General features: G+C 39.2%; 2 protein-coding genes across 2 annotated transcripts; both read right to left on the bottom strand.

The window, feature by feature from the left end:
• Nucleotides 1–1,192: 1,192 nt before the first annotated feature.
• LOC307000525 (GTPase IMAP family member 7-like) lies at nt 1,193–3,608 on the bottom strand (the record flags this gene model as incomplete). Its single annotated transcript, XM_079616168.1, has 2 exons — nt 1,193–2,458; nt 3,567–3,608. 2 exons carry the CDS (start codon nt 3,606–3,608, stop codon nt 1,649–1,651), a joined length of 852 nt encoding a protein of 283 aa, XP_079472294.1. The 3' UTR covers nt 1,193–1,648.
• A 170-nt stretch (nt 3,609–3,778) lies between these two features.
• LOC306999890 (sterile alpha motif domain-containing protein 9-like) lies at nt 3,779–14,287 on the bottom strand. Its single transcript, XM_079614994.1, has 3 exons — nt 14,025–14,287; nt 12,912–12,971; nt 3,779–6,191 (listed from the first exon to the last, which is right to left on the bottom strand). The coding sequence occupies exons 2-3, from the start codon at nt 12,942–12,944 to the stop codon at nt 4,791–4,793; spliced, it is 1,434 nt and encodes a 477-aa protein (XP_079471120.1). The 5' UTR covers nt 12,945–12,971; nt 14,025–14,287; the 3' UTR covers nt 3,779–4,790.
• Nucleotides 14,288–14,744: the final 457 nt, after the last annotated feature.

The following is a 14,744-nucleotide window of genomic DNA, read 5'->3' as shown; positions in this document are numbered from 1 at the left end:
AGATTTTTGAACGAAATCAATGATAACTTTTTTTTTACACAAAATACATTTCCGAATTTCTTTGGTTGTACAGGTTATCTGCACAATACATTCCGAACTTCATTTGCCTAATTTGTATCAATTACAGAATAAATCAATAACATTTTATTTCTCAGGTAAAAATGTATCCTGCCAATTACCAAATTAAACAATTAGAAGCCAATTCAGAAATAATACATTCATAACATCAATTGCTCGAAGAATTAATGAGTAAGAAATGCATACCTGACAGCAGGACACACAGTGGTGTGTGAGTGTTTATAAGACAGACTCAGCACAGCACTGCATTTTCTGTCTACCAGTCCCTTAAATACTCAGACCAGAACAAAAGAGTTGTACATATTTATTACACCAATATTTAAAAATATATATATTTTGGACCTATACTCTCGTGCCCCAAAGGGTCACAGCTGGTTCTGGAAAGAGAAGCAATGATCATCAGATATCTTGAAGAGACACCACTCACAACAGGAGAACAGAATTCTCATAAGTTTTCAATCTTTTTCGAAATGCAAGTGACTGCTGCATGTGAAATTGAGACCATTTTGCACTGAGACATTTAAAATTATACCAAACATGAAAGGAAAAAAACAATAGATTCATAAGATACATCATAGGTATTATAGACATTGTTTGGTGAACTTTCAGTGATTTCCTTGTGGAAAGGAGGGGAGAATGGAGAGGGGAGCTCGTAGATGGGTGGGAGGATAAGTTTTGTCAAGGTGTTCAAACTCTTTCTTGGAGATCTTCTATCCAGATTAGTGAGTTGTATTCAATCCAGTCTTAAAGTTTATAAGTTCCATTTGTCACATTACTGTGTAGATTTGTTTCTTTCTAAAAGACTCTCTAAAAGCAAAGCACTTATGAAAAATAAATATATACTAAAATATATTTGAAATACATTTATTTTATGCTATATACTACAAAAACATTTACATATTTGTGTACTTAATATAAATACCCTACATATGTACTGTTGGTATACTAAATTTGTATACTTAAAGTCTGCTAAATTTGAACAACTAATTTTGTACTTTAGGTATCCGGAAATAGTGCTGAGGTCTAACTAAAGATATACTTAAGTATATTTGATTGTGTTAAAGTGGAACTATTGCAAGTATACTTTAAATATCTTGCATTTAAAGACAGTAAAGATAAATAATATCCTTACTAACACATTTTGAGGCTTAATGTTAAGAAACGTGCATTGTGCAATAAATTGTGCATTGTGCAATAAAGTTTCATTATATCAGTAAGTCTCAAGCGATATGTCAGTAAATATGTTAATGGTTTGTAGTATACGTAATATGAAATAAATTTATTTTGAATGCATTTTGGTATGTTTTTTTTTCACTAGGGTTACCACTATGATTATTCTCTGGTGAACAACAGCATTAATAATTGACAGTGAGTTTATGAAAATGTAATAAATTTAAAAAAGGCAATGTAAAAACTCACTGTCATTTTTTTCTTTGAAACTGATTTGAAATGTCCGTGGAAAGTGATAATCGCTACCACAGAGCTAAACAAAATTGCTTCAAAACATCTGTTCTTCTGAAGTTCTGAGATATATGTTAGTGAGGGATAATGAAACAAAACTAAATGTTTATTATGAAAACAAAAATCGGATGATGTCCTGAAGCAATTTAAATGGATCCCAACGGATGAAATAATTGTTGTTCTCAGCTTGAATCCTTGCCTGGTTCTCCTGGATATCTGCTAACTGCTTTTTCACTTTCTCTAGTTGCTTTTCTTGTTCTTTGTTTTTATTGTTTAGATGTATTTTCTCCAGAGCCTCCATCTCTCTCTTTCGTTGTTCTTGATTCTCTTTCAGGATTCGTTTTTTCTCCTCCTCAATTGCTCTCTCTGCCTCTTGAAGCATCTCATTAGTGTAGTATTCACCGCAGTTATCACTAACCATTTTATCAATATTGTCCAGCAACTGCATAACCTGTGCTGAATCCTGCTTCCTATTGTCAATCACGAAATAACGTCCTATACAGTTCCTGACAAATGCTCGTAATGCGGAATTACCGCAGATAAATGTCTTAATGTCCTGCTCTAGTTGATCTCCACGAGTAAACAGTGCCATAGTATAATCTCTTGCCTCTTCACTAAATATTCTCTCAATTAATTGTACTGTTTTTGCATTTTCTTTTGTGAATCTTTCTGGTTTAACAACAACTAGAAAGGCATGAGGACCTGGAGCAGAATAAGATATACACAACTTAATCTCTTTCTCTACCTCTTCTTTGCTCATACTTGTGTCAAAAAGACCAGGTGTGTCAATAATTGAAAATTTTCTTCCATTAATAATCCCAGATTCCTTTTTACATCCTTTAGTAACAGATGAAGATGAATCACTTGATGCAAAGACTTTTTCTCCCAGGATGGTGTTTCCTGTTGCACTTTTCCCGACCTTAGGCAGTGATGGAATATTCTAAATATGTTGTTTAGAATGAAGATGGTCCTTTATTGGCCACTGGGTTCTTCCTGATATGCAGTACTTTCCAAACTGTATACAATGAAAATGCCTGTTGTCAGTTAAGAATTTCTATAAAACAAGGCTGTAACCATGTCTTGAACATTGGGATGGTTTTGTTTTCTTTTGGGGTTGGGGGTTGTGGGTGGTTGTGTGTGTGTGTGGGGGGGGGGGGGTGCTGCTGCGTTGAAATTCGCACTCGCCTTTTGTGAACAGTAAGCCTTGTTTTGTTTGATTTGATTGGCCATTAGCACTTTTCCCCACCATAACATATGTATATAATATGTATTATACTCTTATTTGCAGCTGAGGACACCTGAGACCAACACTTCATTCAATGGTGATCTGGAAGAAACGGAGACTGGTAAAATTGTCAATATCTTAGATTGGTGGTCCTTTTACAACTGTAGATGTGTTTGTGATTTGTAACCTAGCCTTGTTAACTTAAATTGTTTTGAAAATTATTTTCATATTATTTATTTCCTAATTATTATTATTTGTTTGATCTATTATTATGACATGATATATAATAATAGAAAACAGAAACAGTATATACGTCTTGGATGTGATGATTCATGTTCTCTAACAGAACAAAAAGGTGAGCTCCGGATTGTCCTGCTTGGAAAGACAGGATACTGTTTCTTTAGCAGTCTAGCAGATTCCTCCTGTTTAAAAAAAATGTTCAGTCCTGGAAGTAGACTAAGCTACACCACGCTAAATTCGGAACGAATTTTCGAAACTGAATTTTTCTTGGAGGAACATTGTTTGTTTTTTTACTGATATTATTTTTTATGAATAAACTGTAAATCACATTTCAGGTTTATTTTTTTTTGTGTGAATTAAAACTTCAGATGACATTGATTAATTTCAAGAGGAACCAAGAGATATTATCAAAAAAAAATTACGAAGTTAAAATATATATTATGTTTTAATCTTTCACTGTTTTCCCATTATATCATTACTGTATTAAATGTAGAAATAAACAATCAAAAACAATGCTTGTCCCCACGACGCTGTTTGTATGTCAACTGGCCTATATACTCACACTCAACCCAGCTTGGTCGACCACCTTCACCAGAAAGACCATGTTGGTAACCCAGCTTCACCAGCTCCATTTTTGCTTAAGAACTGCATGTCTAAGCTGGCCCACCACCTACACCAGCATAAATCAGCTGTCACTCTCGGTTGCAGCAAAAAGACGATGAAGAGGAAGATCAGTTTAAAAGTCTTTAATAACACACACTCAGAAGGTAAATCCAAATAATACGGGCAAATAAACTCAACCGATGCATTAACGTGAACGGACAAATTAACACTGAAAAGACTGAAACTTAAATACAAAGCAAATGAGGGAAATAATGACAAATAATGACACCTGCGATTAATCTCCACAGTATCTCCACAGTAACAAATAAGTGGCAGGAACAAATAAGTGGCAGGAAACTAAACAAAGGACAACAGGAACTAATGAAAGCAAACTAAGAGTTCCTGAAAATGAAACTAAGAGCAAGATAACTAAAAGTCAGTGACACCAGCCTGGACCAACATGGAGCTCATGCTGGACTGTGTTGGATTTTTCAGCAGGGTAGACTGTTAACTCATTTAGTGGGCTCACTCACAGGTGCAATTACCCATCTGTCCACAGTCTGATGTGTGCTTGACAGTGTTACGGTTAGATTAATTAGGGGTTTAAGGAGAGTAACAAAAACAATTGTGTCTAATATATATATATATATATATATATATATATATCAAGACAGGAATAAAAGAAAAGTCAAGTACAAAACAATCAAGGGGAGTGGCACCAAATCAAAGAACATAAAAACCAAACTCTAGCTCAGAAAGGCCTCTACACTGACAAATAAAGTTCCTTGCTAACCTATGCTATTTGAACACAAAATGTACACCATGGGCTCTATTTTAACGATCTAAGCACATGGTCTAAAGCGCACGGTGCAAGTTTACTTGTCCAGTTTAACGACGGGAAAAATGGTCGGCGCCTGGTCTAAAGGGGTTGTCCCTATTCTCTTAATGAGTAATGGGTGTGTTTTGGGCGTAACGTGTAATAAACCAATCAGAGTCTCATCTCCCATTCCCTTTATAGCCAGTTGCGCTCGCGTCGTGGCGGATTCACTATTTACATGGCGGAATTTGCAAGTGGAAAGACTGAACGCGGATCTGCTCATGCGTGAGCAGACCATCTGCGGGACAAGATTTCACTGTATCTTTATGTACGCTAATAATCTTTTATATTGTAATCCTTTTATTTTTAATATTTGTCATGTTTGTGTGCTGCTGCGTGTCCCTGGTCTTCAGCTAACTGTCTAAATAAAACCCATAATCCCAAATCACGTGTTAATGTTTTGTTGTTTTGCTTACAAATTTTAGGATCATTTTCTGGTAAATAATTAATGGTGTTTGCACCAGAACGAATAAAAAGGCATTTTGATTTCCTTTTCTTCTTGTCTAATGTAGTGTAAAAAAGTTTATTCTCAGTTAATTCATACTTTGGGACAACGTCAATCTCAATAACCCACTTGTCCTCGTTGTCTGGACATTTTACCTTAACGAACTTAGGAGGCCTAATGCATGCCATTACAATGTTAATATTTTCTTTGAAGTGCTCCCTCAGACCCTTATAAAATTCATTGATATAGTTGTTCTGATATGGCACTTCTAGTCCAATAATTTGTCCATGTTTGTACAGAGGCTCATCTCCAACACCAAAATGGATAGTTCCATTTGTTCGAGAATTCACACATGCTGCAGAAAACCAACATGTTTCATCTCTGAATTTTTTCAAGACATCCTTTTCTAAAGCATTCTTTGTGTTTGTCAAGAGCTTGTACTCATGCAGAGGGTCAATAAGATTGCTTGGACCAGTCTCAGGTGGAAGTATATAATTTTGTACGTATTCAAATGTTGTGCTGCTTTCATCAAAGGGCCGAGGCTTACACCAACAAAATACAGAGCTTTTTGACATGTCCACTGAGTGCTTTCTAAAGTTACTCAGGTTTTCTTTGGTCTCATTCCCCACATGATTTGTTTGTTTTGTGCAGTGTGTCAAAGGTAAAGCCAGGGATTGTGCACCATTTTCCCCATCTCCTTTTGTGTATATGCCATCATCCCGTTCCTCCAATAGTAGATCCTTCTTTTCTTGAAAAGGTGATGCATCATAGAAGGACTCCATTCCATTGCTTGTATATTTCGGTATGTCTACTGACCATCTCCGCACACTTGATTTACCACCCATATCTTCTTCAATGCTGAAGTGTGCTGATGTCTCCATTTCAGCAGATCCAATGGTAGGACTTTCAGCTGGTGCTTTTTCTTGCTGATAATGCTGTGTTGCAGATGTCCTTACTGATCCATCTGTGTCCTTGGGTATGGCACTGTGCTCAACATTTTCTGAGGATGTCTTGAACAGGGCCACGGTTTTAACGATTTGAACTGCAGGTCCATGCGTTAAACCAAGATCTAGGAAGTCTTGTTTATCAAATAAAATGAGAGCGGCTCCTGAAACATCTTCATTGTAAAGCATATCAGCATACTTCTGAGGGACCTTTAACTTCATGAGCCATTGATGGACATCCTCTTTCGTCCAGTCATCCATTTTATTCAGCTTTTTCCACGTTTCTGAGGTTCTGTTTTGTGGGAAACATTCTGCATGCTGAAAATATAATGAAAATTATGTAAAATTGATGTTGAGAATTTTTACCAATTATCTTTTTCATTTAACTTTAGAGCATAAATTAGACTTCAAACATCCCAAAAACTAGTTTGGAAACTCTTTGCCAAGAAAAAGGGGTTTAATGCAAACAAATGTGTTGTCACAGAATTAGCATATGCAGTATCCTTGTTTGTGTTGTTCTCGCTAAAGCAACGTTTCTCTGTGCATTAAATCTATTATATTGATATTATTTAATTGTATATAAAATAGTTTGTCACACTTTATATTAGGTTTCTTTAACAACTATATGCCTAAAAAAAATGACTGTTAGGTACCGTCACGTTGGTTTGGGTCTAGGTTGTGTTAATGCTTTTTATTTCGAAATTCTCAGTCATGTTTCCTGTTTGTCATGCGTTTCCCTTGCCATCATGTGATCATATCTTGTGCTTCCCTAGTCTTATGTGTCATGTTCTGATTGGTTGATCGTCTTGATCATGTTTCTTGTTAGTCATTAGTCTTGGTGTATAAATAGCCCTCATGGTTCCATTGTTATCTTGTCTAGCTTTGTTCCCTCCAACCTCTGTTGGTGAGTTCATGTTCATGTTCATGTTCATGTTCATGTTCATGTTCAATGTTCATGTTCATGTTCATGTTCATGTTCATGTTCATGTTCATGTTCATGTTCATGTTCAATGTTCAATGTTCAATGTTCATGTTCAAGTCTCCGGGTTTGTTTTTGTTTGTTTTGTATTACGTATTTAATAAAAAAAAATAAAAAAAACCTGAATATGGGTTTGCATTCTACTTGCCTACAGTGGAATCGTTACAGGTATAATGTATTTAATGTGTTTATGTTGTATTGCAAAACACTTTTGCTGCTATTGAGGTGGGATACGGGTAAGGTTAGGGACAGGTTTGGGGGTATGGGTAGGTTTAAGGGTGGGTTAAGGGGTAAGGGGAGGCTCAACAGTATAATTATGGATGTAATTACATAAATGAATTATGGATGTAATTTTATGCAGGTATTTTTCAAATAAAAGTACAATGTAAAAACATTTATGTACACAATAAGTGGATTGTATCAAGTTATTAATTCCATGGTCATTTCAGTACAGAGAGTGAACCCAAACGCTGGTATTTATTTAGATTCACACAACACAGGTAAGTAGCACGTAGATAACACCACGATCTTGATTCTTGACAATGCTATTAGAAACACTTAAAGGAACACTCCACTGTTTTTTAAAATAGGGCTTATTTATGAAGGTATTTTTGGTGCAAATCAACTGAACGCCTGTGACAGTGGAACTTGTAGTTGTAGACAATAGCCACACATGTGTATCAGTGAATTTGAAGTCACAGAGAGAAATGTTTTAAGAGTTGCAAACTTGTAGACTTTTTTTTCTCTCCCACAAACACAACACAACAGATACACATTCTCAAATTCTTCATTGCAGGTGCACAAATCCCATTCTACAAATCACAAATTAAGAAATTTGTACGCTCACATTTTTGCTACAGTTGCTGCAGTGAATATGGTGCAAAACGCATTCACACACCCGCATCAACAAATGTGAAGTCACGGAGAAATGTTGCACATCCGCAAATCAGTGTGTGCATTCATCCAATGAGAGTTGCACACTTGTAGAATATTTTCTCACAAATGTCTTGGATATATTTCTAGCACAAACACAAGTACATAACTACAACTGCTTGAATCTGCTGTGACGAATCTCAAACACTGTTTTCGCCTTCAAGTGACAAGTTTCGCGCGCTCTCCCTTTTGCACTGAGACAAGTGGAGCAAAAGTGAGTCGTGCATCTGTAGAGGCAGTGGGCGGAGCCGACATTAATATTCATGAGTTTCCCGGGCATGCGCGTGTCAAACTGCTCATTTTAGTTCACGCTCCTCATTTCTCAGCAGGTTTAATGGATTATTTAAAAAAAGGCGCGACCGTAAACTACAATTGTCTATCGTTTCGTAAAGTTCATAAGGTTTTTATTAGTTTACCCGTTTTGGGCTTTCGTCAATGACTGAAGATTGCAGGCTCTTAAAACATTTCTCTCTGTGACTTCAAATTCACTGATACACATGTGTGGCTATTGTCTACAACTACAAGTTCCACTGTCACAGGCGTTCAGTTGATTTGCACCAAAAATACCTTCATACTTATTCTTTCCTACGTCTTTCCATACGTCTTTCCTACATTTAGATAGGTGTGCAAATGCATTTTTGTCTCAGTGCATGCATTGTTTTAGTTTGGTGTAATATGGATCCACTGGAGGCAAGTTTTAAGAGAACCCAAGTGCAGCTTTAATTAAACAAAACATAACAATAAACAAAAAACATGGCATGGCATGAAAATATGACATGGAGAAAGACTTACAAACAGTGGTTACAGGAAACAATACTTGACAAAGACACAGGCAAACATGAGGGCTTAAATACATACAAGACTAACGACCAGACAAGGGACACCTGTGAACAATGATCAAACAATCAGACAATAAACTCAAGACAAGACACATGGCAGGGTCACATGACTACAAGGGATCACATGACAGACAAGGAAACAGACAAGACGTGAACAAAACCGTGACAGAATCCCCCCCTCTAAGGGCGTCTCCCGACGCCCAGCAAAACATAAAAGTCCAGGTGGGTGGTGGAGCGGAGGTGGTCTTGGGGGAGGGATGGTGGGCCAGGCCCGTGCAGGGGGACGGGACATGGGGCGTGGCGTGACGTGGACGGGCCTGGGACGTGCCATGGCATGGGCGGACCTGGACCGTGGCAAGGCGTGGGCGGACCTGGACCGTGGCAAGGCGTGAGCGGACCTGGACCGTGGCAAGGCGTGGGCGGACCTGGACCGTGGCAAGGCGTGGGCGGACCTGGACCGTGGCATGAAGCACAGTCTCTGGCTGGGCAGGCGGGACATGAAGCTCAGTCTCTGGCTGGGCAGGCGGGACGTGAAGCTCAGTCTCTGGCTGGGCAGGCGGGACGTGAAGCTCAGTCTCTGGCTGGGCAGGCGGGACGTGAAGCTCAGTCTCTGGCTGGGCAGACGAGACGTGGTCAGGCACTGTATAAGCCGACCACACACACCAAATGGCTGTGGCCAAAATGGTAAATGTTGACGTTATTGCTGGCTCAGATGTCGCGGCAGCCATTTTGTCTGAAGACATGGTGTGGAGCGACTCAGGCCAGGTGTGGAGAGACTCAGGCACAATAGACGTGACGTGAAGCTCTGGCTCGGCAGACGTGACGTGAAGCTCTGGCTCGGCAGACGTGACGTGCAGCTCATGGTTGACGTGAAGTGACTCAGGCTTGGCAGGCATGACGTGAAGCGGCTCAGGCTTGGCAGGCATGACGTGAAGCGGCTCAGGCTTGGCAGGCATGACGTGAAGCGGCTCAGGCTTGGCAGGCATGACGTGAAGCGGCTCAGGCTTGGCAGGCATGACGTAAAGCGGCTCAGGATTGGCAGGCATGACGTGAAGCGGCTCAGGCTTGGCAGGCATGACGTGAAGCGGCTCAGGCTTGGGGGTTACTGTGGGATTGTGGGGCACCTCATCCACAAAGCCCACAGTAAACGAAGAACCACTCAAAAGAAGGGCATAGTCAATATATTGCTCTAGGGAAAAATGAATTTCCCCCCCTGGCAAAGATGAGCGCAGCGGTTCGTTCAGCCCATAGCGGAAGATGTCCTTAAGAGCCACATCATTAAAACCAACCTTGTAGCATAGTCCACAAAATTCCTCCACATAAATTTCCAGGGGACGATTCCTCTGGCGTAGATTTAGGAGGGAAAGGTCTGCTGGGTTCATGGTTGTTGGTCAAGTATTCTGTAATATGGATCCACTGGAGGCAAGTTTTAAGAGAACCCAAGTGCAGCTTTAATTAAACAAAACATAACAATAAACAAAAAACATGGCGTGGCATGAAAATATGACATGGAGAAAGACTTACAAACAGTGGTTACAGGAAACAATACTTGACAAAGACACAGGCAAACATGAGGGCTTAAATACTAGGGGTGTGCCAAAAAAATCGATTCACAGAAGAATCTAGATTCTCATTTGCAACGATTCAGAATCGATCTGAAATGTCCAAGAATCGATTTAATAAATAAATAAAATCAGCTGGCTGTTCGCCTCCATTTTTGTAACTAGCCTATACGGGACGTGAGCGGCAAATCACTAAAACAAAAAGGAAGCAAATGGATGAGAGGGAGATCTTTCGTTCCTACCATTTGCATGTGTTTTAAGTCCTGTCAGTTTAACAGGGCGCGCTTGACAGGGCATAAGAACGAGCAGAGAGAGAGAGCCGGCCGCGCGTGCGCACTAACCCGAGCGCTGTCTGCTCTCTCTCTCTCCCTCGCGCATATTAATCAAAATCAATTAATACGATGGTGTCGGGAAAAAAACTCTCCAGTGATGAAATGTTTTCTGTGTTGACAAATCTTGTGCGATATCCTAAACTGCCGAATGCATTGCTTGTTTTTTCTGTTTACATTTCATTGTGAATGCTGCTACGTCAGAGCGGCCAAAGCGTCAACAAGATTCCCCGTACTTTTTGACAAGCGTCCTTGACAGGGTGGCCATAGCTTTTTTGCAGCTCAAGTCGGCGGCGATGTGAACGTACAGTCAGCCGATATATTGTGGTAAACTGCATCTATTTTCAACCATTTTGTATTATGAAGAAGCACTTTTGTTTTGTTCCAACTTATTTTATAGCTAGCTACTAATGAGTAGCAATTGAGAACCAGACAATTCCCTGAGAATTGAACTTAATAAATGTGAAAAAGACACTTTAAAGTCTACGTTTGTCATTCTGTATAGCAAAGCAGATGAGAGTAGATCATGATCAGAAACCCGATTAGAAATCATTATGGATAAAATCGAATCGTTTTGAATCGAAAATCGTTTTGAATCGAAAATCTTTTTGAATCGAAAATCGATTTTGAATCGAATCGTGGCCTCAAGAATCGGAATCGAATCGAATCGTGAGATGGTAAAAGATTCCCACCCCTATTAAATACATACAAGACTAACGACCAGACAAGGGACACCTGTGAACAATGATCAAACAATCAGACAATAAACTCAAGACAAGACACATGGCAGGGTCACATGACTACAAGGGGTCACATGACAGACAAGGAAACAGACAAGACGTGAACAAAACCGTGACATTTGGTAGGGTCGGCGCTAGCTTAGCTTAGCATATTGAATGGAATCCTTTGTTGCCAGCTAGCATGTCCTGAGTAAAAGAGATTTAAAAAAAAAACTAATAACTTCTTGTGGCCTGCGTATTCACAACGAGTACAAATAGCGATGCAGATTTAGACTAGGCGATTTCCTAGGCAGATATTGACTTGGGACTATATTAGGGTGAAGCACAGGCACCTGCCACTTCTTGGGCGCAGAGATATCACGCAACACCTGAAATCCCACAACTTCCGTCAACATACCAGCGTGAATAGTAGCTGGATATTTTTCCTACAGTAGACATAGTGAATGGCGATGAAAATGGCTGATTTTGTGAGAGACGAAGACTCGGAAGAGGGTGACTTCTCAGACAGTCAAGATCCAGAACCATACCTCTATGAACCAGAGTTTTCAGAAGAGGAGCTGCGTGCTTTGGAAATAGAATGACAGGAGGAGGAGTTTGCCTGCTCTGTGGCGAGTGGGACAAGCTACTGCCATCGATGACCAGGCTCAACGTGTCAGATCAAGATGAGCGTGCCCGTAGTTGTGTCACCACTACGAGGATTTCCCGGTGTTGATCCATCCTGCAGTCCTCCACTTTTTTTTCCGGTGCGATAAAGTAAACTGGAAAAAACGCTGCACGCCGTATGGACCCAATGGACAGCTGTCCACAGAGTAAGTGATTATTTTCAATTACCATGTTTGCTGTAACTTCTCAAAATAAACACAATCCAAAAGCGAAGATACTCGGTGCAGGTCACGTCGGTATGTTGACGTATTTCAGGTGTTGCGTGATATCTCTGCGCCCAAGTAGCAGTGCTTCGCCTGTGCTTCACCCTAATATAGGCCCAAGTCAATATCTGCCTAGGAAATCGCCTAGTCTTAATCTGCATCGCTATTTGTACTCGTTGTGAATATGCAGGCCTCAAAAAGTAATTAGGTGGGTTATTTATTTATTTATTTTTTATCACTTTTACTCAGGACATGCTAGCTGGCAACAAAGGATTCCATTCATTATGCTAAGCTAAGCTAGCGGCGACCCTGCCAAACTAAACCAATGCATGCACTGAGACAAAAATGCATTTGCCCAACTATCTAAATGTAGGAAAGACGGTGAATAAGCCCTATTTAAAAATACGGTGGAGTGTTCCTTTAACAGTCTTTTCTATTTTCAGGACCTTGTTCTAAGAGAAAAGGATGATGGAGTTAAAACTAATGGAGATAACGAGGGACAACAGCGCAGGAGAGAACGTGGAGCAGGTAAAAGCACCAAACGGTAGGTAGGACACAAACGCAAGTGGTGTTTTTTAAAGTGTCCTGACTGCAGTGACGATGACTGACAGTTGTGCATGATTAGAACTCAGATGAGTGAGATCGCTGCTTGTGTGTGGACGGAGAACCTGCTGGGGTTTCAGTTTCAGTATACCAATCTTTTTTAATGGACCCTACAACTGCATTATGCGACAATGCATTTTTTAGGGATGACCACGCAAACCAAAGAATTAAAAAAAAATTACGATACCTTTTCTGAATCTGACGGTTCTCTTTGCTCCATCACTGTTATGCAATGATTCCAAGTCAGCTGAAAAAACACAAATAATAATGCAGATATGAGCTATTCCAGCATTATGGACATGACATTTGCAGTCAATTTAAGCATAACTTCACAGAAATGTACAACTGGTAAATGACACAGCTATAGAATCTATATTTATTCTAAAGTCCAGACAGCAGGAAAAAGCCAATGTAGACTTATTGTTTTTTTCTAGTTCAGATCGATAAACACATTGAGGACTTGGAAGAAAATGGACATGCCTCCATTACAGATGTTTCCCTTGTGAAAGCAGAACTTAAGACAATGGGAAACCATTTAAAATGCTTTGAAACTGACAGGATTTCACATGTATTGCATCATGTAAAGTTCAATATTTTGGTGCATCTCAATCATCTTCCTTGTTCAGTAGTCAGAGCATGATCAGAGAGTCCACCATTATAAGGGCTGTCTCAATCGCAAAATCCTTCCAGTGCACTGAAACGTTCACTCCCTAAAAAGTCCCACAATGCACCATGAAAACCAGAAAGCATGGATACTTCACTATGTTTCCTTAACTGAAATTCTGACTGAGACACATAATTGCACGAGCCAAATCAATACACATCATTAAATATGATAAATGATTTAAAAAAAATAAACATTACTCAACTATAATTCAGCATAAACATACAGATGGCGAACATAATCATTTAATTAATTTAGAGCTAAAATGGGTTATGTAACAAAGTATTTATCATGAAATACTTTAAATAGCATTACAAATCATTATGTTGTTGAATGACAGATCGTTGTACAACGAGGCCAGTATCGTTGTACAGTAGGCTACCAGGGTCCTTGTACCCAAATTCTTGAACACGTGACGTTTTACTGATCCACGACCTAGGGAGCTAGTGAGCTGATTGAGACGCACCTTTTGAGTCTGTCAGACTGTCTATCAAGCTCTGGTTTTATATTTAACACATCCTAATAATCAAGAAACAGCAGCACTTTAAATTCTGGGAACAACTGGAGAATAAGTAACTGAAATGTTAGCAATTACAAGACGATTATAGAATGTATAAGCTTAAAAGTTAGACTTACTTTGCACTTCAAACAAATGTTCTTTGAAATATCCTTTGGGTCGTTGGGACAGGTTCTCTTCTTAGATGATCGTCATCTGGGGACTTGTGCGCACGCGAATAATTTTAAATGACTTTTCAACAAATGTTAGATGGCTTGTTTCATGCATAATCCACGGAGCAGAGGTTAAAAACGTGTGTCCCGTTATTTATACCATACATTAGACCGATCCGTCATTATGTGTTGCCAGAGAGTATCTAAAAACCATCGATCACAGTTTAAGGAAGTTATACAGCTTTCATCGCGCGCGACAAACCACGCCCACACTCTCGCCCACGTACATGGCCATGGGGCATGTGTTTCATTCAAAGAATGGATGATTATTTTGTAAGAGCATTTATCACAGGAAGATATGTCTGTAGTATCATGTATTTCAAATGCCAATGCATCTCAGTTTAGATCAAATTGGCCAGAGAAAGCAAACATGGATTGCAACTTAGCCTTTCTTTTTAATAAGTCTTTAATTTATCTGTATTTTAATGTTGTTCAAGTTTATTTTTTTTATGATTAATTTAAGATAAATCAAACTCAAATCTATATGTTTTTTTTTTTAAGTGATTTTAATCTTTATTATCTGAGATCACTTGCTGGTAACCACCTGAAATCGATCTGACTGTATGCCTGCATCATCTGCTCTGGTCTGTTCCTGGACATAAAGCAAATCTATTGATGTTCAACTTC

Source organism: Phoxinus phoxinus (genome assembly GCF_949152265.1).
Source record: "Phoxinus phoxinus genome assembly, chromosome: 6".
Taxonomy (NCBI): Eukaryota; Metazoa; Chordata; class Actinopteri; order Cypriniformes; family Leuciscidae; genus Phoxinus; species Phoxinus phoxinus.
Note: the sequence above shows the minus strand (reverse complement) of the source record. Positions and strands in the feature narration are given on the sequence as shown.

Coding starts and splice junctions, on each gene's coding strand:
- LOC306999890 (XM_079614994.1), bottom strand. CDS start 12,944: ATGGAGCAAAGAGAACCGTCAGATTCAGAAAAG. Junction 6,192..12,911: donor AACCGTCAGATTCAGAAAAG/GTATCGTAATTT, acceptor TTATATTTTCAG/CATGCAGAATGTTTCCCACA.